The sequence below is a fragment of the Phyllobates terribilis genome, unplaced genomic scaffold, assembly GCF_046119375.1.
Source record: "Phyllobates terribilis strain yellow unplaced genomic scaffold, ASM4611937v1 Scaffold_11__3_contigs__length_659146591, whole genome shotgun sequence".
NCBI lineage: Eukaryota > Metazoa > Chordata > Amphibia > Anura > Dendrobatidae > Phyllobates > Phyllobates terribilis.
This window is the reverse complement of record NW_027362771.1, coordinates 411,557,004-411,582,556: the sequence shown is the minus strand read 5'-3', so window position 1 is coordinate 411,582,556 and position 25,553 is coordinate 411,557,004. Positions and strand designations below refer to the sequence as shown.

General features: G+C 39.8%; 1 protein-coding gene across 1 annotated transcript in view; it reads left to right on the top strand.

Moving 5' to 3' along the window:
* The window catches only part of SECISBP2L (SECIS binding protein 2 like), a 42,945-nt gene extending 19,613 nt beyond the window's left edge, over positions 1-23,332 (top strand). Inside the window, exons 6-18 of the mRNA XM_073653075.1 lie at positions 1,373-1,397; positions 2,405-2,517; positions 3,526-3,660; positions 4,006-4,086; positions 5,229-5,396; positions 6,482-6,623; positions 8,410-8,579; positions 12,524-12,656; positions 12,771-12,933; positions 14,028-14,248; positions 15,478-15,632; positions 16,229-16,448; positions 16,624-23,332. Coding sequence (XP_073509176.1) covers positions 1,373-1,397; positions 2,405-2,517; positions 3,526-3,660; positions 4,006-4,086; positions 5,229-5,396; positions 6,482-6,623; positions 8,410-8,579; positions 12,524-12,656; positions 12,771-12,933; positions 14,028-14,248; positions 15,478-15,632; positions 16,229-16,448; positions 16,624-17,135 — 2,238 coding nt within the window. The 3' untranslated portion in view covers positions 17,136-23,332. The remainder of the gene's footprint in view (positions 1-1,372; positions 1,398-2,404; positions 2,518-3,525; positions 3,661-4,005; positions 4,087-5,228; positions 5,397-6,481; positions 6,624-8,409; positions 8,580-12,523; positions 12,657-12,770; positions 12,934-14,027; positions 14,249-15,477; positions 15,633-16,228; positions 16,449-16,623) is intronic.
* Positions 23,333-25,553: the final 2,221 nt, after the last annotated feature.

Genomic DNA, 25,553 nt, shown 5'->3' with positions numbered 1-25,553 from the left:
ACAATGTCAAGAAAAAACAATAAGAATCGCCTGTGCAAGTTGAAGCCTTCCAGAATTATTACCTTATAAAGTGACACTGCTCCCAAATTAGCAGATGATATTTTTCAATGATTTTCCTAAATGAATTGGTATAATGTTCAAATCATCGACCATTAGAGTATGAATCAAATTTTATTGGACAAACCTCCTGATAACAGTATTTTTTTTTTTTTTTTTTTTTTTAAAACAAAAACAAAATTGTTTCAAAACTGTTACACATAATTATGCAGAGCAAAGTTTCCAAACATTTTCTAGGTTATAAAGAACTGAAAATGGTCATTTGTTGAATTTCCAGCATTAGGAGTTCACATTTACTGAAATCCAAAAGCTTTTTCAATCCAAAATATCTTAACAGGCCAAATTACGTAATCCAAACAAGTTCCAAATGGTATCCAAAGGGAAAGATAATATTCTACCAAAACTCTAGAATATAATAACAGCACCTTGTGTAGGACACATAAATCCAAAACACAACAAATGAAATGAGTATTAGGTTTAAAATATAATATATTTATTAGATATTCTTTAAAATAAAGGTATAAAAACTGATAAATACCTGTACTACAAACATGGGGGGTCAAACCATGAACCAATCAAAAAATATATATATATGGGTAACACAGATGTTTATAAAACCATAGCATAATCCACTCCGCTAATATGAAAAATATCCTATATACTAGGTAGATAACCAATCCACATCACAGGATATATAAGTAAATCACATTAGACAGAAAACTTAATTACCTCACACAATTGTAAATAAGGATGAAGGCATGGGGACCACCGCCTCCCCTGTGTTAACCTAGGACCCTTCTTTGATACCACTTTCACAATTCTTGCATCCATTGAATTTGGGAGCTTTGGATAGTTTCTGCTTGAATTTCTCTGCAGGATGTCGGTATAGCCTCCCAGAGCTGCTGTTTTGATGTGAACTGCCTCCACAATCAAATTTTTTGCTTGAGGATACCCCAGAAGTTCTCAATAGGCTTGAGGTCAGGGGTGGAGGGTGGCCACACCATGAGTTTTTCTACTTTTATGCCCATAGCAGCCAATGCCGCACAGGCGTTTTTTGCACCATGAGATGTTGCATTGTTATGCATGAAGATGATTTTGCTACAGATTGCACAGTTCTTCTTTTTGTACCATGGAAGAAAGTGGTCAGTCAGAAAAATATAATTGATATTTTTTTTAATAAACTAATAAAACAATTGGTGATGGGTGTTTAGAAAGTTGAGTAAGTGTATACACCTGTAAGACATTCACTAAATCACACCCAAAATATTTTCCATATTCCATTTTTATTAAAAATGATTTAATCTTCTTTTTCCAGGTTGCTGAAGTGGCTGTATGTACAGGTAACACTATCCTTTTTCTTGGTATCACATAAGTTACACATTAGTTTAGAAAGATCTCTTGCATATAATTGGATTTGCGGTCCTAAAACTCCTTCTTTTTAAAATGTTCAGACTCCAGACATGTGTCATACATTAATATATCGGCAGCTAGAGCAGCAGCCAAAAGTTTGGTTGTTTACTCTTGGAGATATTGAAATTTTTCTTTTTTGTTGTGGTGAGCATTTTTACAAAAGTAATAACAAGAAGTGCAGCCATATTGGTTGGCTTTAGGGCATATGATAGTTAATACCATGTTTCCCCAAAAATTAAACCTACCCCAAAAATAAGCCCTAGCTTGATTTTACATGATTTTTAGAGTATGCTTGAAATAGAAGACATACTCCAAAAATAAACGCTAGTTACAGTCAGGACCGGTATATGCGAGGGTGGGAAAACTGGTCAATTGCCCAGGGCCACCACTTTCTCAGGGGACCCCACCATTTTTATTTTGACGTTAAAACTGCTTAAAGGGGTTGAGCCACAAACAAAAGCATATTTTAATCAACAAGTCTTGGAATAAAAATAGACTCCTCAATTGGCTGTGTTGGTATAAATGTGCCCCTGCTGTGTACTGTGTAATGGCTGTGTCTGACCGTGCATGAACAGGTCTGATCATACCACATCTCCTGGGCAGGGGTGGAAGCAAAAGCGTTAACAGACATTATAGCAGGATCACATCTGATTCTTTCTTTGAGGTAAAATGTTGTTTAAAAACAGACAGTGAAATGTCACTGACAGAAAGAATCCGCTGTGATCCCGTGCTGTAATGTCTGTATACTCTTTTGCTTCCTCTCCTGCCCAGGAGATGTGGTATGATCAGACCACGTTCCTGCACGGTCAGACACAGCCATTACACAGTACACAGCAGGGGCACATTTATAAGATTATCTCAGCACAGGAGTCGATTTTATAGCAATTGTGATAACAATTAAGAAGATATTTGACTTTTCTGTATCTATTAAATGCAGGAGGAAGTTGGGCCAATGTAGCTTCCCAGGCTACTCAGAAAAGACCCTGGAACGAAAAAAGTCCAGCTTTCTCAAGAGGTGGGAGACAAGCAGAATCACGTAACAATGCTCAGGTAACATATTATTTTATAACAGATGTACTTATTTTTTTTCTTCTTAACCTCCGTGCTACCCTCATGTTACAGTCCACATACAGATGCATAAAGACATTTTATTTTACAGTTTTAATTTTTCTTTTACATTAGCACAGCAGTAGTGTTAGTGCTAAACTATTGCCCGGTAGTAAAGCATGATTTCCAATTTTTGCTCCTTTAGAAGCTAATATGTAAAGATGGCAAACAAATGGGACAGCATCAACCTTTAAGTGATAACCATACAGTGTCAGGAAGGCAGGTACTCCAAAAAGAGAACAATCCCCAGACCTCAAAGAAATCCAAGCAGTAAATGTAGATGGTGACAGCATCCAAAGTACAAAAGGCTCCTTTTTATTATTTATTACCAATGCAGGGAGACAATGCATTGATCCTGAAGAACTGATGGGTCTTTATCACACTGTTAGTCAGGGTTGAAATGTTGCTATCTCCAGGTAATTGTAATGAAACCATTTTGTACTCTGGATAGTATTGTCATCTTAATTAAGTGCTAGAATGTTAAAATGGCATTTTCCATTTAACATAGTGTTAGAATTGTTATCGTCTTCTATCTTCAGGAGCGCACTGCTCCCCCTGCCTTCAGGAGCGCACTGCTCCCCCTGCCTTCAGGAGCGCACTGCTCCCCCTGCCTTCCAGCTTCCTGTTTGCACTCCTGACAAATGACCGTTCGGAATGGCACCTGAACCATGTTCTCTCAGATGCTGTTAGCAGAGGCAGCTTTACCTCTGCAGTATCGGAGAAGCACAGGCCGGATCCAGCAGTCTGACCAGCTTCAGAGCAGTGCTTGCATGCTGTATATTTAACAAGGCGCATGTAATCACAAGCTCCTTGCCTTGGAAACAAGTATCTTCTGATAATCTCTGATGGTGGCAATCGATCATTATGTTGACCGCATTCTGATGAGAGGATGCCAATAATATGTGGTTTTATAGAGCAATTTTAATTGTCTGTTTTTTGTTGTGACCATAGCTTGGGTATCGTGTGAGAGGGCAGAGTACGTCATCTGAAAGAAGACAAACTATCCATAGGAAGCAGGATGGTAAAAGTGGGAGTACAGCACAATTAAGCAGATCTGATCAAAGCCATGAGCAGCTCTACTTTGAGGTAATGTATTTTCATAGCTTTGGTCCTCCTGATGTCCATAGGGTCTAAAAGAATTTTCAATTGACGTTAACCTGTCGACAGTTTTAACCCTGCAGAGCTGCCGTCATTTAGACAGGTCCATTTAGACAGGTCTTTTGTCATGAGTTAATTGCAGCATGACTGTTCCTGCAAGTATAACAGAGGTCACACTACATCTTGCCTTTTCTTCCTCTGATTTCATGTAGATTGTCTTATAGGAAGAATAGATTAAAACATGGCATTATTATCCCATACAAAAATGTATTCTGAGCTTGTTTTTGTTTTAAATAAAACTGTTGATTTGCATTTTATTTGTATTAAACTAAGGATGAAGATGAGTTTCCAGAATTAAACAGCAGCTCTGTGGCTTCAAGAAATGAAACACAACCAAAGATACCAGCTAAAGTGGTAGGTGGAAGTTCATTAGTTAAAGGGAACATGACAGCTGATTCCACGGGCAGCACGAATCAGTCTGGCTGTGATTTCAGTCCGGTATGATTTACCTTGGGGCACTTCTCCTGCCCTGCTCTTCTTTTGTGACTGGTTTCTCCTTACATGTGTGTGTCTGTGACCAGCCTCTTGAACTAGTCTCCTGCCCGCTTTATATGGTACATTTTCACTGCAACGTTCCAGAGTAAAACCTACCTTGCTGAATTATGCTGCCAGCGTCTTAGTCCGCTGTCAGGTTCACTTTTTAATTTCTAATACACTGGGAAGTCATTATTTCCTGTGTAGAGAATTTACATAAATTGATAGATCTCAGTAATTTACATTTATTTTTTTTTATATGAATCTCAGTATGTAGAAATTTATAATGTTTAAAGCGTAACTAAATTTCCATTTTTTCTAATTAACTTTCTGTGCTGGACCAAATTAAGAATCTTTGCAAATTACTGTATTAGGAGATTTATTTTCATTTCCGCGTAAAAATAAAAAATTATGCGTCCAAACCCCTGTTTATTCCCTAGCCTATTATGCCTGACTTTAAATGAATTAATATCAGAATGTACTCATTTGCAGTACCGATGCTGGCAGTGAAAAGGTCAGCACCTGTCTCCTGTGAGTGTTATGCTTGTCACAGCAGTCTCCTTGAGTGATTATTCCCAGAGTTAGGGCTCATTCAGATGTCCAATCTCTGATAGAAATGCACAGACTTGGCTGCAGCGCTCCTTAAAGCCTCATAGAAATACATGAGCTGTCCTGCTCCGGTCGGGTGATTCGCAGCGAGTCAATGCATTGCAGTCCAAGATTGGATCGATTGCATGGACATCTGAATGAGCCCCTAGTGAGACAATGGTGCTGAGCTGACTGACTCACTACCATCACCTGTGCTCCAAATGATTTAAATGTAGCAAAAGGCAAGGAAATAGGGGAAGCCACTTACATGCAACTTTTTTTTTACAAGAATGAGGACAAATCCCCTAATTTAAAGTGATTTGCAAAGTTTCATTACTTTACAAGCTGGACAAAATTATTAAAATATTACTCTTTAAACCATTGACAGTGCCTCCCCCCATCATTTGTTGTCTTTCTCATTTTTTTTTTTCCAGTTGGATGGTTTACCAGAAAATTCCCCCATTAACATTGTTCAGACTCCAATCCCCATTACAACGTCTGTACCAAAACGTGCAAAAAGTCAAAAAAAGAAAGCTCTTGCTGCTGCTTTGGCCACCGCCCAGGAATATTCTGAAATAAGCATGGAACAGAAAAAGCTCCAGGTTTGTGAATCATTCCTCTCGGGAAAATACATTTATTTTAGGCCACATTCACACATTCAGTATTTTACATTAGTATTTATAAGTCAAAATCAGGAGAGAAACAATCAGAGGAAAAGTATAATAGAAACATGTCACCACTTCTGTATTCATCACCCACTCCTGGGTTTGGCTTACAAATACTGATGTAAAATACTGGACATGTGAATGTGGCCTTAAGGTAAGTGCTCTATTTGCTTGATCTTATTACAATGTATTGTTGTACAGATCAGCTACACAACACTTACAATAGATTTCTGTATCTTGCCATATAGAAAACACCTTTATCTCCTCACCCATTCTATATGGGATTCTCTCCCAGGAGCAGTGGTTGTCACTGAGAATATGGTCCTGTATGTAGGCACAGTACGGCCACTCCTGGAGCGTGTTGGCTCTGTAATACAGACCTATATGAACTGCAATACCAGCTTTGTTATGCATATAAAACATGCTCGTTTAGAGGGGTTTTCTGAGCTTTATAGAAAATTCCCTTTTTATGCTGTACACTTGTCTACAAGAGATCTCTCATCTGTATGAATTGAATAATCTCATTTTCCAGCAATTTGATCTGCTAATATCACCGTAGTGTTCATATTCATCTTTTCAGCTTGACGGGGGAGCCATATATTCAAGCACCCTGTGCACTTTTCCCTTCTTTTCTGCCCTCTAGCCTGTATCATGTTGCTCCCCCAGGGCACTCTAGATGCTTCCTTCTATCGTGCTCTTGTTCCTTTATGCAACAGGTGCAATCAGAATAGATGCAAATAAGTGTGCACAGCAGGCAGATTAGCCAGCCGGTCCAAGGTGGACATGTGATTGTGGATGTGATCAGGGGTGTCTCATCTGCCTCACTCCATGTTACATGATCAAAGAATGAAATCTCACAAATTCCCAGCAGCAGTGAATTATTGTTTGATTTGTGACCTACAAGTAATTAGTAAGATAACCTGGTGATTATAAGCTTCTCATAATATTTTTAGTGGTGGAGAGCTTTTTCATGTGAGTAATTCTGGTAGCATCATATTCCATGGCCTTCGTCTGCTTTACAGGAAGCATTATCTAAAGCATCTGGTAAGAAAAGCAAGACACCAGTTCAGCTAGATTTAGGAGACATGCTGGCAGAATTGGAGAGGCAACAGCAAGCAATGAAAGCTCGCCAGATTACCAACACCAGACCATTATCATACACAGGTACGTCATCTGCCTTATTGTAGATCTCTTTGGCTGTGATCTTCATAAGATCTGTAAATTACACTGCTCAAAAAAATAAAGGGAACACTCAAATAGCACATCCTAGATCTGAATGAATGAAATATTCTCATTGAATACTTTGTGCTGTACAAAGTTGAATGTGCTGACAACAAAATCACACAAAAATCATCAATGGAAATAAAATTTATTAACCAATGGAGGCCTGGATTTGGAGTCACCCCCAAAATTAAAGTGGAAAAACACACTACAGGCTGATCCAACTTTGATGTAATGTCCTTAAAACAAGTCAAAATGAGGCTCAGTATTGTGTGTGGCCTCCACATGCCTGTATGACCTCCCTACAACGCATGGGCATGCTCCTGATGAGGTTGCGGGTGGTCTCCTGTGGGATCTCCTCCCAGACCTGGACTAAAGCATCCGCCAACTCCTGGACAGTCTGTGGTGCAATGTGACTTTGGTGGATGGAGCGAGACATGATGTCCCAGATGTGCTCAATCGGATTCAGGTCTGGGGAACGGGCGGGTCAGTCCATAGCTTCAATGTCTTCATCTTGCAGGAACTGCTGACACACTCCAGCCACATGAGGTCTGGCATTGTCCTGCATTAGGAGGAACCCAGGGCCAACCGCACCCGCATATAGTCTCACAAAGGGTCTGAGGATCTCATCTCGGTACCTAATGGCAGTCAGGCTACCTCTGGTTAGCACATGGAGGGCTGTGCGGCCCTCCAAAGAAATGCCACCCCACACCATTACTGACCCACTGCCAAACCGGTCATGCTGAAGGATGTTGCATGCAGCAGATCGCTCTCCACAGCGTCTACAGTCTCTGTCACGTCTGTCACATGTGCTCAGTGTGAACCTGCTTTCATCTGTGAAGAGCACTGGGCGCCAGTGGCGACTTTGCCAATCCTGGTCTTCTGTGGCAAATCCCAAGCGTCCTGCACAGTGAGCACAACCCCCATCTGTGGACATCTAACCGTTTGTGCAGACACATGCACATTTGTGGCCAGCTGGAGGTCATTTTGCAGGGCTCTGGCAGTGCTCCTCCTGTTACTCCTTGCACAAAGGCGGAGGTAGCGGTCCTGCTGCTGGGTTGTTGCCCTCCTACGGCCCATGTCTCCTGGTGTACTGGCCTGTCTCCTGGTAGCTCCTCCAGCCTCTGGACACTACGCTGACAAACACAGCAAACCTTCTTGCCACAGCTCGCATTGATGTGCCGTCCTGGATGAACTGCACTACTTGAGCAAATTCTGTGGCTTGTAGCGTCCGTCTCATGCTACCATGAGTGTGAAAGCACAACCAACATTCAAAAGTGACTAAAACATCAGCCAGAAAGCATTGGTACTGAGATGTGGTCTGTGGTCCCGACCTGCAGAACCACTCCTTTATTGAGGGTGTCTTGATAATTGCCAATAATTTCCATCTATTGTCTATTCCATTTGCACAACAGCATGTGAAATTGATTGTCAATCAGTGTTGCTTCCTAAGTGGACAGTTTGATTTCACAGAAGTTTGATTTACTTGGAGTTATATTCTGTTGTTTAAGTGTTCCCTTTATTTTTTTGAGCAGTGTATATACTACTTCCCATTAAACATTCACTTTTGACAACATTTGTATATTAGTAAAGCGGTTTTATAATGTTACAGATACAGATCTGCTGTGCTTCTTAGATATTGTCTGATAATGGTGAACATCACTGATTTATTTTTATAACTTGTGAAAATGTTTCAAATCTTTTCAATACAAACAAATGTTTACTTTAGTTGGCAGCACTGTGCCATTTCACACCAAAGAGCACACAAACCGAAATCTCTTCACAAATAGCCAGGCAATAATGGCTTCCCCTAACCCACTGGATTCTACAGCCCCCCGGATGAAAAGGGGAAAGGAAAAAGAAATACCAAAATTAAAACGCCCAACTCCTCTTAAGAAGGTGAGTCATTATGAATGTGTCATGAAATGTGAAAATGGTAATAGAAAAGTTACTTTAGTACAACTTGTGATCTGGAAAGCCTCTTGCAGTGTCCTCTTTAGCACACCCAGAACATGTGTCAGTGCTGCATAGCCGAACTTGCAGTGTTTTGTGCTTCTATGTCTAGAACATGGAATAGGGCTCATTCAGACTTCAGTGCTTTTTTTTTTTTTTTTTTTCTCCTCTCCCCTCAACGGACACACAGATTTGCGTTGGCGTTTTTGATCCAGATTAATATCTGACAAGTCTCCATGCTTTCATTCGGACCACTCAGTCCGAGGAAAAAATTCGGACACGTGAATAACACCATAGTCTGTCATAGGTATGAGTGCTAGCCGTGAAAAAACTTGTATCAGAATAATTGACATAATTGACAACCCTTAGGGTTATGTTGACTGTCTGGTCCCACAGAAATGGGGTATTGCTACAAAACGGAAAGCATTCAAGCAGGGCTGTGGAGTCGGTAAGCCAAACCTCCGACTCCTCAATTTCCACGACTCCGACTCCCTCATACACGGCTCATGTTTAAGTGATGAATTTACTGTAGCACAGATTCATCTCCGCTAAAAGTCTAGACCCTTAGATCAGGAATAGGACAGACATTTATAGGGCACATCATAACTTTCCCAAATTCTTATGAAAAAATACTCCCCACAAACTGCATTGAACTACTGTACCCAATTTATTATATGTTTTAGGAGTCGGAGTCAGTCCATTTTATACCGACTCCATCAAAATGGGCACAGACTCCACTGCCTTGCATTCAAGAAGTTATGAAGTGGAGTTAGTCTCTTTTTAATTACACACAAAACCCTAATCTATGAAACACGTGTAAAACCTATATCTCATGTGCTTATGCCTATTAACCAGTTCAGGATCTTTTTTTTTTTGCCTCTATTTCTTACCAGGCACATTTTACAGTGGTATCTTTCATGCACTTTTAACGACTCAAAAAAGAAAAAATATCCCCTTCGGAGATTCAAATAATTTTAACTTTTTTTTTTTTTTTTTCATATTTCACGAGGCTTAATTTTTGTGTCACTTATATATGATGGAACATGTAAAAAAGTGTTTTAGACACTTTAACATATTAATAAAATTTATTTATTGCGGATATCCTTTTGTGATTGGAGTTGGTACGTTAACCCCAGTTACAGGAAGATTCAGCTGCCTGGCTGCATAGCAGAGCTGACTGGGTTTCTTAGAATCAAGCAGCTCCTAATCGTTACTTGCAATTGCTGAGTGTATCAATGAGTCTGGAGAAGGAAGTGCTTCCTGTACTGTATACACAGCGCTTGTTCAATGTGGTGTATTCCGCGATTCAGAAGGCAGAGATGGTAATAAACCATGTCTGCTTTCTCTATAGGAAGCCTGGCTATGTCTGACTGCCGACTGCATGCCCCTTCCTGCCAATGCGGCTGCACAAGTTTGTCCAAGCTTCTTACTCTGCACTGATATTTTAGAACGTCAGCTCAGGGTAAAGTGTGGACTGCCTGAATGTATGCCAGGTGCATTACCTTGTACACATAGCCTATGATATCAGAGCTACATTGTGAACTATATTGTGCAAAAAAACTAGGTAGTCCTACTTGTGAAATTTGAGGTAACTTCAGAGTCGCTACCGAGTGGGTCGCTGTAAGTGCATTGGACTGGATATTCTGAATACTATCTGTTCATAGAAAAGTCGTTATGAGGAGGATCAGAACTATTGCTGTATTATTGAGATGTATGTACTGTATATAGGTATATAATTGCACACGTCAAAATTACTATTATTGTCAAGTTAAGCAAGTTGAATATGGAAAAGGGGCCTATGCAAAAGTTTGGGCACTCTGCATGGTTAGTACCTAGTAACACCCCCTTTGGCAAGTATCACAGCTTGTAAATGCTTTTTGTACCTAGACAAGAGTCTTTCAATTCCTATTTGAGGGATTTTCATCCATTCTTCCTTGGAAAATTCTTCCAGTTCTGTGAGCTTCCTGGGACGTCTTGCATGCACTGCTAATTTGAGGTCTAGCCACAGATTTTCAATGATTTTCCGATCAGGGGACTGTGAGGGCCATTGTAAAACCTTCAGCTTGCTCCTTTTCAGGTAGTCTATTGTGGATTTTGACGTGTGTTTAGGATCATTATTAGTGTTGAGCGAGTATGTTCTGTTCCGAGTATGCTCGGGGGAGCTCCGAGTATTTACAGCTGCTTGGTGATATGGTTGAATCGCTCCCGTGTGCATGATTTGCAACTGTTTGACAGCTTTATTACATGTGAGGAATGTGTAAGAAATAGACATTCCTCACATGTATTAAAGTTGTCAAACAGTCGCAAATCATGCACACTGAGCGATTCAAACATATCACCGAGCAGCTGTAAATACTCGGAGCTCGGCCCGAGCATACACGGACAGAACATACTCTCTCAACACTAATCATTATCCATTTGTTAGAAGCCAACCTCATTTCAACTTCAGCTTTTTTACTGATGGTGTTATATTTGCATCAAGAATTTGTTGAAATTTCATGGAATCCGTTTTTCCTTCTTTTGTGAAATTTTCTCCGTGCCATTGGCTGCAGCACAACACCAAAGCATGATTCATCCACCCCCATGCTTAATGTTTGGCGAGATGTTCTTTTCCTGAAATTCTGTACGTTTTTTTCTCCACAATTACTTTTGATCATAGTGGCCAAAGAGTTCTATTTTAAGTTCATCCGTCCACAGGACTTGTTTCCAAAATGTATCAGGCTTGTTTAGATGTTTTTATGCATACTTCTGATACTGAATTTTATGGTGAGGAAGCAGGAGAGGTTTTCTTCTGATGACCCTTCATGAAGGCCATATTTGTGCAGCTGTCACTGAGCAGTAGAACAATGTACCCCAACTCCAGAGTCTGCTAAATCTTTCTGAAGGTCTTTTGCAGTCAAGTGGGGGTTCTGATTTGCCTCTCTAGCAATCCTACGAGCAGCTCTCACTGAAATTTTGCTTGGTCTTCCAGACCTTATCTTGACCCCCACTATCGCTGTTTAACTACCATTTCTTATTTATATTTCGAACTGAGGAAAGGGCAACTTGAAAACGCTTTGCTATCTTCTTATAGCCTTCTCCTGCTTTGTAAGATCCACCATTTTTATTTTCAGAGTGCTAGGCAGCTGCTTAGAAGAACCCATGGCTGCTGTTTTTTGGCACAAGGTTAGAGGAGGTTGGGTTTTTATAAAGCTGGGAAATTTGCATCACCTGGCCTTTCGTAACGATGATAGTGAACAAACCATAAACCTAAAAGGCTAATTAAGGTCTGAAACCTTGGTCAAAATTATCTGAACACACATACCTCCACACATACCTCCACACATACCTCCACACATACCTCCACACATACCTCCACACATACCTCCACACATACCTCCACACATACCTCCACACATACCTCCACACATACCTCCACACATACCTCCACACATACCTCCACACAAACCTCCACACAATACATATAATACATGTCACAATCACCTGATCACAACATGGAATACGCGGTCTGCAGTCACTCTCATTCTGCAGGTCAGTTTATATTACTGCGGGTGGATTTTTGCACAGTTTGGCTCCTAGCCTATGACATCAGAGCTACATTATCTTTATAGGATAGGGCGATTTTTCTTGCTTTTTCAGGTTTTGTTTCCTCTGGCTTATTTGATATATTAGTATACATTATCACTGGAGATATATTTTGCATATTAATATTTTATACATATGTTTTATGCATTGGTGCTTTTCCAGTTGCATATTTAGTGTGTGCTCACAGACACATTCCTAGCAGCTGTGCTACAGGGTCGTAGCTTTGGTGTATATTCAATTAGTATTTTCTTGAATTTTGTTTGTGTTGGTTTTCTAAGTGATCAATTATGTGATGTCTTTTCTAGATAATCTTGAAAGAAAGAGAAGAAAAGAAAGGACGTTTGACAGTGGATCAGAATGTACTTAGTTCAGATGAACAGAAGGACATGTCTTTAAGTTTCACTGAGGATCAGTCTGAGGAGCTGGCATCTCAAGATGGTAACTCAAAATAGCATATAAGCCACTTTCTTAGTAGATGGCATGCCTAGTTTCAAAAAGGTTTTATATTTGAATCTGCTCCTCTTAAAAATGTTACTTTTTCCTCCTGATTAGAAGCTGGTCTGAGTGCACCAAGCGATACTTCATTGTCTCCAGCAAGTCAGAACTCTCCCTACTGCATGACGCCCGTATCTCAGGGATCACCAGCAAGTTCTGGCATCGGAAGCCCCATGGCCTCTTCTGCAATCACCAAAATTCACAGCAAAAGGTTCAGAGAGTAAGTGGAGAGCAATCCATTAATTTTGATTCATTAATTATATCTTTACAAAGGGCATTCTAAAGATATTGGCAAATGGAAATCTTCCAGCAGCTGCAAATCTAGTCTCTGGTGATTGTCGAAAAACTTGAATAGCTGTTCTCATCTAGATAATGTCATCCACATCTGTCCATGGTTGTGCCTTGAATTGCAGCTCTTCTCCATGGAAGCGAATGGGCCTCAGGGTGCAGCATTGCAACTATCTGTGGACATGTGTGTTACTCTGAAAGAAAGCAGACATGCTTTTCTAATCTGATGTACAGTTCAGTTTTTATGCCCGTCTTATTGTATGTATTTTAAAGGGAATCTGTCAGCAGAATTTCAGCCCCCAATCTGTTTATATGTGTATGTAGCTCTTTCAAGCACAAGTTCAGCAATACCTCTTACATGGCCAGTCCCTTTCTCCATTACTGAGAAATCAGCGTTTCATTTGCTATGTAAATGAGGGTGTAGATCTGAAGCATAGAAGCTTGTCAGTCAAATTGGAGGAGGTGGTACTGGATGTGGAATAGAGTTGGAGTGACAGAGGCGTTAGATCTTCAGCCATATTTGCATATCAATTCAAATGCTGATTTCTCAGTGATGGAGGAATGGACTGACAATGTAAGGGTATTACTCAAATTGTCTTTGAAAGAGCTACATGCGCATATAAATAGTTTGGGTGTGAAATCCTGTTGATAGATTCCCTTTAAGCATTACTTTATGCTTGTTATACAAGTCCCAGCGCTAATGACCTTGATTTCAAATCTTTTCCACCAAAGATGCAAAAGAATCACAACACTCATTTGCTAAGTTGGAGTCAGGAAGAGGGGGGCAGGAGAAGAGTTCAACAGTTTTAGCTCTATTGTTGGGGCTTTTCTCAAGGCTTGAGAAAAGTTCCAACATTTAGGCTGAAAGTTTGTCTAAACATGGATGTTTTTAAATAATTTTTCATGTCATGTGAATGAATACAGTGAGTTTGTAATTTGCATTTAAATGTGAATTTTTTTTTAAACAAGATTTAGTTAAGCCTACAGTTTTTTTTATCATTGGATTTATGATTTCTTGTCTTACAGATACTGCAATCAAGTATTGAGTAAAGAAATAGATGAATGTGTGACCGTATTACTGCAAGAACTGGTCAGCTTCCAAGAACGTGTATACCAGAAAGACCCTGTCAAAGCAAAGTCAAAGAGGAGACTTGTGATGGGATTGCGAGAAGTCACCAAGCACATGAAGTTGAATAAAATAAAGTGTGTGATTATCTCTCCCAACTGTGAGAAAATCCAGTCTAAAGGTATGATGTGTTTTTACAGGGATCGTAATGCCTAAAGTGTGAACTGCAGAATATGGCATTACATTCAAAGAAATAGTTTTTAATAAGCCACCAATGTTTTGATTCTTGGGTGCTGCTTATGGAACCCCCGACTTACAGCAGTGAAGGGGCCTTGATGCTTTAGTAAAAACCGGCCCCCTCATACTTTCATACTCACAGCAACGTATATACAATTGACTGCATGTACCAAATATCAGTGATGGGCGGGCACTGGGTGCTATACATGTTTACAAAGGAAGTAATTAGGGAACATGTTCAAATAAGAGAACACACATAACACGTATACACTAGCGTTTGTGTGGTGGCTGCATTGGTTGTTGCTGGACTAGAGCCCGGTGAACCGTCTCCTGCCTGTTGACACCCATAGTGCCTCGCTGATTAGTAGGCTCGGTGCAATGTCATCTTTGCAGTGTGATATACACATGATGTTTTGCCAACCAATCAGAAGAAGCAGTATGAATGCTGGCAGGTAGGAGGAAGTTCAGAGGGCTTTGGTCTGACAGCCATGGACTACCAAAGTGGCCACAAGACCACGGTCTTTTAATCTTTTTGCTCATCTCTTGTATGCACACTGTCTGACGGAGAGAAATATTAGTCATTACCTTACTATGTGTATTGAAAAGATAGGTCTACATCACAAGATAAACTCTTAATCAGCAGCTTGAAAGCATGTCCACGATTTGCATACTTGCCCTCATGTACCAACTAGACTCCTGCGTGTCTCAATTCTCTTCTATTGAGAGAATCCAGGTAAGACTAGTTGGCATGTGAATGCAAGTACGTAAATTGAATGCAGTTCAGCAGTCTGCAATCACAGTGATGGCAGACTTTTTTTTTTTTGAGGCTACGCAACCCCTTTGTATTGCATGATATGTTAGCTTATAGAAAGAAAAACAATGTAATGTGATATCTCTAAAAAACTATAGAGCTGCACAGAAATCAATAATCACGTGTCCCAGAATATGGTAATAGGCTAGTTAAGAAGTGTTTCCTCTGGAGACCTCGTGTGTATTACTACCACATAGCTTCTTCAGGGGTGGGCTACAGTATCAGAGCCGTCCTTTCATTACATTTAATGGGAGTTGGTTTTGAGTGACCAAATGTCAAGTATCTTTTACTTTGTTGCTCTTCGTGATGAGCATTATTGCTGACTGTGTAGTGGACTGAGGGTCTCTTGTGCTTTTACTTAGGTGGATTGGATGAGGCACTCTATAACGTAATAGCCATGGCAAGAGAGCAAGAAATTCCATTTGTTTTTGCCCTGGGACGAAAAGCTCTAGGGCGATGTGTTAACAAGTTGGTGCCTGTCAGTGTTGTAGGTATCTTCAGCTACTCTGGGGCTGAGGTGAGTTAAAAAAATATATATATATTGTATATGTTATTTAATTATTTTTCAGTCAAAAGTCCCCAATTAATATATTGGTATATCGATGAGGGGGAATTTACAAGCTGTACAATTGCTACATATATTCAGTGTGGATTCTGCAGCAATGTATACTACCATACATGTGGATGGGGTTTTAACCCCTTCATGACATGTTCGGACATGGGTGTACTGTCCTGTGTCTGCTCCATTCACAGCAGGTATATAACAGTCAACAAATGACAGCGAACTGAGCTAGCTCCAATCGCTGTTTAACCCCTGAGATGCCTTGTTCAATCTTTGACAAAGGCATTTAAGTGGTTAGATCATGGGGTTAGGGTGATCCGTTAAGTCACCAGTCAGCCTTCCCCCAAGCATTCACAGGGTCCTAATGGGTTATCATGGCAGCCAAGACCTCTGAAGCCCAGCCACAGGCTTAAGTAGGGAGATCATTAATTTCACTATATACTGCAAGCAATCAAATGATAGCATTTTAATTTCCTAAAAAGAATGTACTTTTTTTATTACTACCATTTCTTTACGAACATAATCTTTTGACCTTTTTTCTTCCAACCCAGAGTTTATTTAACAACCTGGTCTCTCTGACGGAAGAAGCTAGAAAAGCCTACAAAGATATGGTGTCCTCGATGGAGCAGGAGCAAGCTGAAGAAGCTTTAAAAAATGTTAAAAAGGTCCCACACCACATGGGTCATTCGCGTAACCCCTCTGCAGCCAGTGCTATTTCATTCTGCAGCGTCATCTCTGAACCTATCTCCGAAGTTAATGAGAAGGATTATGGTAAGATTTTGGGCATGTAACGAGAGTCCCTTCAGGGATATATTTCTATTTAGCGGCTCTTACCCTGCCATACTTCCATTGGGCCAGTCCTTGTATACATAGTTAAGTGGCTTGCAGATAATGTCAGTGGTATTAGCACCTGGCAAATATTAACATAAGCATTTTATTTTTGCAGAAACCAATTGGAGAAGTATGGTAGAAACGTCTGATGGACTTGAAGCATCTGAAAATGAAGATTCTTCTGTACGAACAACAGCTTCACATCACACGATTAATGCTCAGTCTGATAAAAATGCACACAAACCACTTTTGGGTCCTGGTAGCACTACCTCAGTTTCTAAACTTAGCAAGATGGCTCCTGTTGACAAAGAAGAAGCCAAACCAGATGACAATCTGGAATGGGCTTCTCAGCAGAGCACAGAAACTGGATCATGGGATGGTAGTGGCAGAGATGTCCTCAATTCCTCCATGACAAGCACAACAAGTACTCTGGTGCCCGAAATGCTGGATGAAGATGATGATGAGGAGGAAGATGATGATGAGTATCCCCAGGAACCTATTTCAGTCAGCAGAATAGAGTCTTGGGTATCAGAAACCCAGCGAACTATGGAAACTCTGCAGCTTGTGAACAGTCCAGAAGAAGATAACATTGAACAAAGTGAAGAGGACACCGTGGAGAATATCTAGAAGCTGGTCAGAAATGGAGCACATACACAAAGTGGTGCAAAGTCTTTATTACAAGCGAGCTCTAACTCCTCTTATGTAAATGAAACAAACTCAGGAATCGGTCCACTCACAGAACTTTGCTTTTGGGAGAGTTTCATCCATTCCCATACGTGGTTCATCTCAATGTTTTGCACTGCATAAATGTTAACCTATACCGGATTCCTTACAAATTATGTTTTCTTGTTTTAATGTCCAGCTGAATTGCTGCTTTTCCTCCACTTCAGCATTAGGGGGCATTTTCTGGATTTTCCAGCTCTTTTGCCTTCCTTCAAAAAAAGTAAAACTATCATCTTTCCGTATGGTAAGATACCTGTAGATAATTGTTGGTATCTGACATGCTGGATATCACATTGATCACATCTGGGTTAATGAAATCCATTTTTACAAATGACACTATTGTTTTGGGTTTGTGTCTTACAGTAGCCATGTTTACATTATATTGTCGCTTTGTTCTGCAGAAAGACATTTCCATTGACCACACCTAAGCTTTCATATTTATAACCAGATTTCAAATGGATCCTTAGAAGCGGTAGGTTGTCTTATTCCTATAGCTTTCCATCAGGACAATGTTATCTTCTAAGTTTAGTGTTGAATCATTGATCCGGGCGGGGGTATACTTAAATCTGTGCAGAAAGTCATTATGAACCCAATAGTCTTGGAAAGAAACATTTCAAAAAGTATTTTCCTTTTATGTGTACACTTGACTATTAATTTATTGGACATATCTATTAATATAGCATTTCACACACTTTGAAAATTATTATTTTTTTGCATTTAGTTATAAGGCGTTTTGTCATAGTTTAACTTTTCTGCCCTTTTTTAGTTTTGGAAATTTCCATTTTAAGTATAGCGATATCATTCTGATCCTAGTTCTTAGCTTTTCTTTCAACTTTAATGAAATTGTTATTACTCAATGTAAAGGAGCTTTAGCACATAGTAAGGTTTTTTTTGGGGGGATGTGCAATGGCAACTAACTTATTGATCCGCCGAAAAATATACAGATAAAAATAAACTGATGAAATGTGATACTGCACGATTGGGTAAAAAATGGATCATTTGCAACCATGTCACATGGTGAAGCGCTAAAGTGGCTCTGCACATTTTACTAAATAGGGCTTAAGTAGCAAAGTTATAGAAGTGTTAAGCTGTTGAGGGGCTGAACGAGGGAAGGAAAGGGTGTCCATAGAGTCGTATGGAGAAAGTGTAGAACTCCGTGGCATTGTGTGTGGGGTGGGGTTTTTTTGTTTGTTTTTTTTGCATTATAGCTGAATGGATCTTTCTGCCCAAAATGACGAAGCATTTGGAGGTCATGTAGTGGCTGGGTAGGATCAGATCCACTGGTACAGTGCGGGCCCCATGTATCTGGAGATGAATTTGCATCAGACAGTATCAGTGGGGCATCTATCAGCTATGGCTGCCTTTACTGCAGGCAAGTCTAATGCATTACCAATGCTAGGTGGTGTGAGGTCTGAGCTAAAGCAAGGCTTTTTGCAACACTGCTAAGTCTGCAGTACAAAGGAATACATCAAGTTATCTCTTGTGGACAGCAGCTCTTTGAAAAACTATCTTTTGCCCCTCGGTCAAGGTTTCAGGAACTGAGTATTGCAAATTAAGGATTTAGGCACTTAGTTTTGTTATTAACCTTATTTACTAAAACATGTAGAGTGTCTCAAAGTGGTTTTCTCAAGATCATAAGTGGTTGTAATTGCAAAATGTTTGTAAAACAAGCAATTTTTCAATGTACCTCTCAATCCATTCTAAAAAAAAAAAAAAATTTTTCATTTATAAAGTGGTTGTCTGTAACTTTGGTTTTTTTTTTTTACTATAAGGCTAAGCACTGCGCCTGTTTTGCGCAGCGATGATCTGTTCCATTTAAGAGCGGTCACGGACTGCTCCTTCGGGCGATTATCCTGCTTCTGGTGACATCACGTCGACCGAGCAGCTTCTTTTTCACTCTATTTTGATGGGGAATTGCTGCCGATGTTAGGCCAATTGACAGCCATCTCCCCGCTGCCTTAGTTTGAGCCAGTTTTTAATCAACATGACGTTGACAGTGACAACCTGTTGACAGAGCAGACCGGAAGTGAAAGAGCTGCTTTGTTGATGTGAGGTCAGCTGAAGATGGAAAATTGCCAGCTGAGCCAGAATAGATCACCGCAGGACAGTCAAATGGTATCTACCTGACCAGTAAGTTCTTGGCCTCAAGCATAAAAAAACAGATAACCCCTTTAAGACTTGCTGCGAAGGTTACTGGCCACTTCTGTAATTTATCAGCGGTGGCCAATCTCCTAGGCTAGGTGCGCAAAGTGCTTGCATGCTCTATGCTATAGAACTTGCAAGCACTTTTCTGCAGCTGGCTGGATTGCAGCACTCCATTGATGCTGCCAAAGCTAAGCTGCCTCTGCTTGCAACATCTGAGAACCAACCTTATGGACAACTGGTGCAACCATGCCCCTGGTCCGAACTGTCAAATCAAGAAAGAGCACATGGCCACGTAGGAGGCAGCAGAGCGGTGCTCCTGAAGCACAATTGTGACAACCCATCAAAGGGAACCAGTCACCAAATTCATGCTGTGGGCAGCATGAATCAGCGCCTGGCTGTACGATTGCAGCCAGGTATATATTTCTCTGAAACGCTCCAGCATATTGGAGAATTGTATACCTGTCTGCAATGGTGCAGCAAAGCTCTGATTTAATACTGCTTGATTTTTGGGCAGCACGAATGAGATTTAAGATCTGTAGCATGGGATTACATTGTTAAAAAAAAAAAAAAAAAAAAAACACAGGTTCCTGGAACGGAGGACATGTCTGTAGTCCTTCGCTGTCGGACCAGATCACTGCCGGCAACCCCAACGCCTCTTCTGATTAGAAGCACTGGCGTGACGTTATCATTGTTAGCAGGGCTCTGGTCTGGTGGCCACGAATTACCAATATTTCTGCTGGATCAAGGTTTATTTTAATTTTTCTATTTTTCTTATACAATATATGTTAACATTAGGGGTAACTGTTCCTTAAACATTGCTTAGTGATTAAACATGTCCATTAAAGGGACAATATTTAATACATGTGTATATAGGATGTGGGTATATGGTTCTACTAATAAATTGAGTCTTTTGGTAGTTCTTGTAATTTCATGCATTCATAACCAATTTGTATTTAAGTATTTTAGAATTGATGAAAGTTTCTAGATTGTTAGCATTCTCCAGTTGCCTACGTGGAATTGGTGACATTGTACAGTTCTATTAAACTAAAAGTATTTGCGTGTCTAGAAAAAGTCTTGAGCGTATAAAGGGTAAGGAGTGAGGTCGTCTTAATCATTTGTGGTACATGACAGACCTTAGCCTTTACATTTCAAGCGTTGCCTCGCCTGTGGAAATGACAGGGTTTGGGACAGAACATTAAGCTTTCTGTAAGTGTGCCAGCGTGCTCACCAAATTCTTGATCCAGGTAGGCAGTAATTCTTAGCTAGGGAATGTTTTCACAGTTGGCTTTCAACCAAATGTCCCATGTATCTTGAAAAAGGAAAGAATCTGTGACTACTTACAATGCAAGTTAGAAGAACCACCATGGAGAGGGTTAATTAATTTCTCTCCAGCATAGTTTTTAAAAACACCTGCCATGGGACAGGTGATAAACTCTTTAAGAAAGTGTCAGGGGGTTGTGCGAGATTATAAAATCATGACTAATTTATTCCAAAAACAGCTCTATGGCCCAATATATCATTTGCGTGTTTCTTTTGTTGTACTTTTGTCTATTGGTATTCGTTGCTGTTTTTTTTAACCGAATTCTACAAAATTGCGCAAAATTTCTGAATCAAGTGCGCCATGTGAAAAAAAGGAAAAAACTTTGTCTTCGACCTGTTTTGCAACATCTTAGAGTAAAAAAAATTGCATGTTTCGCAGAATGGTAATAACATTTGTGCCAAAATAGCTGGCACTCCGGGGGGGCTGGAGTACATTTGAGACAAATTTTGTGACTTTTTAAAATGTTGCAATTTATGAATCAGCCGAAAACATCTGGAAACCTCATCCGCCCCCGATGGTGAATTAAGCAAAACAATCGAATATAAAATAAACTTTAAAAACAATTGACTGAAAAACACCCAAAAAACATGGTGCGAATGCTTTAATGAATTGGGCCTGATACCTTGCACAGGTTGTGTGTACTTCAGCTCAGTCGGAGTCGCTCAAACAGATGTGGCTCTGTTATCTGGAGTACTGAACACTGCCTGCTGTTCGGGAAACCTGACCTGGGCAGAGCAGCTTGTTGGTAGCCTGTTCTCCAGCCGCACTTGGATGACCGTCAGCTCCTGATTTTGTTTTTCCATGTTCATTTCCACTTTGGCAAGTCTTATTTTGTACTGAATAAGAGAAGCTTAAAGGAAATTTTGTCTTTGAAAAGTCAAGTGAGTAAATGCTCATTTACCCCTTTTATTATATCCATTTTTTTTCACTCCATTTGCATGCAAGTCAATGGTTGCCATGCAAATTTCATACAGGTAAACCAAAATTCTAAGGGCAGGCTGCAGCGGAGAACACCGTGATGGTACATGTTAAGGGCTGATTTTCATTTAACTTTAACGTAGGAAAGTTTCCTACAAATATCCCCTACATTTTTTTCTGTAAATAATTCATTTGTTGAATTATAACTGATCTCTTCTAAATGTTCTATGTATATAGTTAAATTAATTCTATTTGTTTTGCGCGATCTTCTGTTTTTCCGTTAACAGTTGCCATTTGGCACATAATAATGATGAAGTACTTGTAAAAAGTATAAATTAAAGACTGTGAATGAGGATTGATCTACATATAAAGTATTTAATGGAAATGTAACCTTACCCAACTCTAACAGTTTATCAGTTTGATTAAGGGCAAGGCCCATGAAGTAAATCTTACATTGGTCCCTTGCTTATTAAAGTGTTATTGGTCTTTTTTACCAATATTTAACCCTGAATTGTATTTTATGTACAGATATAGTTGCCATTTTATTGTATCTAAATCCAACCTTCTCTCAATTCCCTGTGACTTGTTGGCGCAGGGTTCTTGTTGTGGTGCCGCTAGAGAACTGTTGTGAGGCCTCGCACAGTGAATTGTGACTTTGTCACCTATACATTAACAGGAATGCTTGGAGTTGAACTTGCAAAATTGTCAAAGGAGGAGTTAACGGCTTACACCATCTCACTTCTTTGCCTTACCTCGAGATTTTTTTCTTTAACAAACCACTTACAATGGTCCAAAATAGCAAATAAAGAAATAAAGACCTTACTGATTTCCTGCCGATTCTTCGAGTTCCCAATCCATCTCTGTTTACCACACTCCTTAAATGAAATTATGTCAACAGGGCTGTGGCTTGCAATTACGCCTTTTGTTATTTTAGACCATTACAGTATACGTAGTTAAAAAAAAAAAAAATGTTCACGCTAATGGGGCTGAACAAGCCCTTTGAAGACTCTTCTAAAAGAGTGTGAACAGGTATTGGTTGGAAGTTTGGCTTGAGATGTAAATGTTTTGCATCTCTATTTTTCTATGCTAGTAAAGTAATGCTTTCTTGTATTCTTTATCTTGCTATATTAGTCTGTGTATACGGCTCCTATACAGACCTCTGGGTATTCAGGGTTACCCTGTATGTAGTCTGGATCCTGCAGGCATAGGTTGCACTGCTGAATCTACTCTTGCTAGACTTCTCCTGAAGCTGGTGTGATCACAGCCGGCTACTTGTGTACACGGAGATGCATTTTATTACAGAAATCACAACTTTTACAAACAAGTCAGTGTGAGGTAAAGAGTGGAAAATATAGGTTAGAACATTGAGAGAAGAAAGACTAAAAGAATAACGTCCAGAAATAAAAAACAAACAAAACTGCTGTCCATTTGTGGTGGGGGTGGCACTATAGACCCCCTCTATTCACCTCAATGAAGATGAGCTGCAATAGCAGACACAAGCATGCATAAATGTGTTGGTTTTTGCAAGAATGTAGTAATGTTTGTAATCCTGGACAACCCTGGAAAGAGCTTTTTGCTTTACAGGGAGGGCCCACTGAGTCTGGAACTTGTAGTTCTACAATGAGGCAATGCCCTGGGAAGCAATACCATAAATGAGCTAAAATTCAAGCCTCTCAAGGTACACAATGCAGATCCTAAAAAAAAAAAAAAAAGAAAACTTTTTTTAATGCCACAAAAGCGTATGTGCTGTGAAGTGTTTTGTCTTAGAAAAGCAGCAGATGTACTGTCAGACTCGGTGCAGCCCTCCTGCCTGTTCAGCAACACTTATTATACAAGGCCGTGATCATTCAGACCGTTCTCAGTTTAAGGACTATTTTTCTGTTTTTACATTAAACTAGAACTCGTCTATAACATCGCATCTGTGCCAGTGTTTTGTTTTCTTATCACCATATACATATGCTTAACTATTAAAATACAAGGTCCAATACTTGTGCAACATCATTGACAGCGCCAATGCCCCTTTCTTTGTGAAATATGGTTCATTATAACTGGCTTACTTCACAAAAATTTCTGAAAGTATGTTCTAACGGTTAGTTTTTGTTTTCCACAGTTTCTTGTATTTTTTTTCCTTTTATATATATTTTTAATGTATAATAGGCCAGCAGGTGTTTTTGAGCATTCTGTACTGTTTTTGTTTTTCCCTTCCAGTCTTTAATGCGTGTATCCTTGTATTTAACATCTTTCTCATATTGAAAAAGGAAAAAAAAAATGTATGGGAACACATTTTCCTAATAAAATGAAGAATTTTTGTTTCTGTATGAAGGATAATTATATTTTTATTGTTCATTTTGGAGAAATAACAGCTTTTTGCACTATGTAAATACTAGTTAAATTTCCTCCTTACCTAATAAATGAATGATTTTAGAATGTCTCCTTATTACTGTATGTACTTGTAACGCATGAAAAATGTACTCAATATTTGCTTAGTGTAACAGTCATTAGGCAATAGCTGTCTTATTACATATATAATTTACATATCTGTGAGGGTCCGGGTCCTGAGATCTCCATCGTTCACATAAAATACTGCTCTGAACTGTATTTCTGTCTTGTATGCGGTGCGCATAGTGCGGTGTACGAACTCAGTAGAATGCAGTGCTGTGGAGTCCGTAAGCCAAACCACCGACTCCTCAATTTCCCTGACTTCCGACTCCAACTCCTCACTACTGAGCGTGTACATAAAGTGCAGCACAGATTCATCTCAACTATAAGCCGAGATCCTTAGATCCGGAACAGAACAGATATTTATAGGACATGTCATAACCTTCCCAAATTCTTATGAAGAAATTTACAGCACATCATGCATTGTACTACTGTAACCAATTTATTATACATTTTAGGAGTCAGATTTGGTCCATTTTATCCAACTGACTGCACCAAAATGGACTCCGACTCCACAACCCTGGTAGAAAGTCTATGAATCCGTACACTCCATCTCACAGGGCGATAAATGGACTATTGAGCATGAAGTGTGTTTGTCTGCATGCAAGAGCTGTGCACAGCAGAGTGGTGTTTTGTGTGATCAGCGGGTATTTGCAGTGTTTAATCAAACATAACATGGGAAGGATTATCACAATAGCACGAGGTCTGTGTGAGTCGTGTTGTCAGCCTGTTGCACACCTTGCTTGAGTCACTAAGAGTCTGCAGTGACCCCCCCCCACCGAACATTAGAATGGTGTAACAGCACTAAGATATCTCTGTGCCGCTTTCTCCTTAACGGTCATCTTCACTTGGCATTCTGTGGTGGCTTCATGAAAAAAAGGCAAGTGTGACTATTGTAAGACTAGGTGGCACAGTGTTTTCCTAGCACTGTTGCCCACGTACTGTTCTACTTATCGATAACCGTCAGACATTGCCCAACAATATCCCATGTTCTCTGATGTACTAGCTAAGGATCAGTGACAATCTTGTCATGTCTGATCCATAGGAATGTAATATCCCAAGGAATTGTGTAGTTACTAGGGATGCATAATCACTTAGTCCTGAAGTCCAGAAGGTTATTGGAATGGGAACAAAAGGTGAGACTATATACAGCGTGTGAAATAAGTATTCAACACGTCACCAATTTTCGAAGTAAATATATTTAAAACGCTGCTATTGACATGAAATTCTCACCAGATGTCAGTAACAACCCATCCAATCCACACAGGCAAAGAAATCAAACCACAGATGTCCATAAATTAACGTGTAATAATAAGAAATCACACAGGAAAAAAGTCTTGAACACGCTTACTGAAATTTATTTACTACTTTGTACAAAAGCCTTTGTTGTTGATGACCGCTTCAACATGCCTCCTGTAGGGAGAAACTAGTCACATGCATTGCTCAGGTGTGATTTTTGTCCCATTCTTCCACATAAACACTCTTTAAATCCTGAAGGT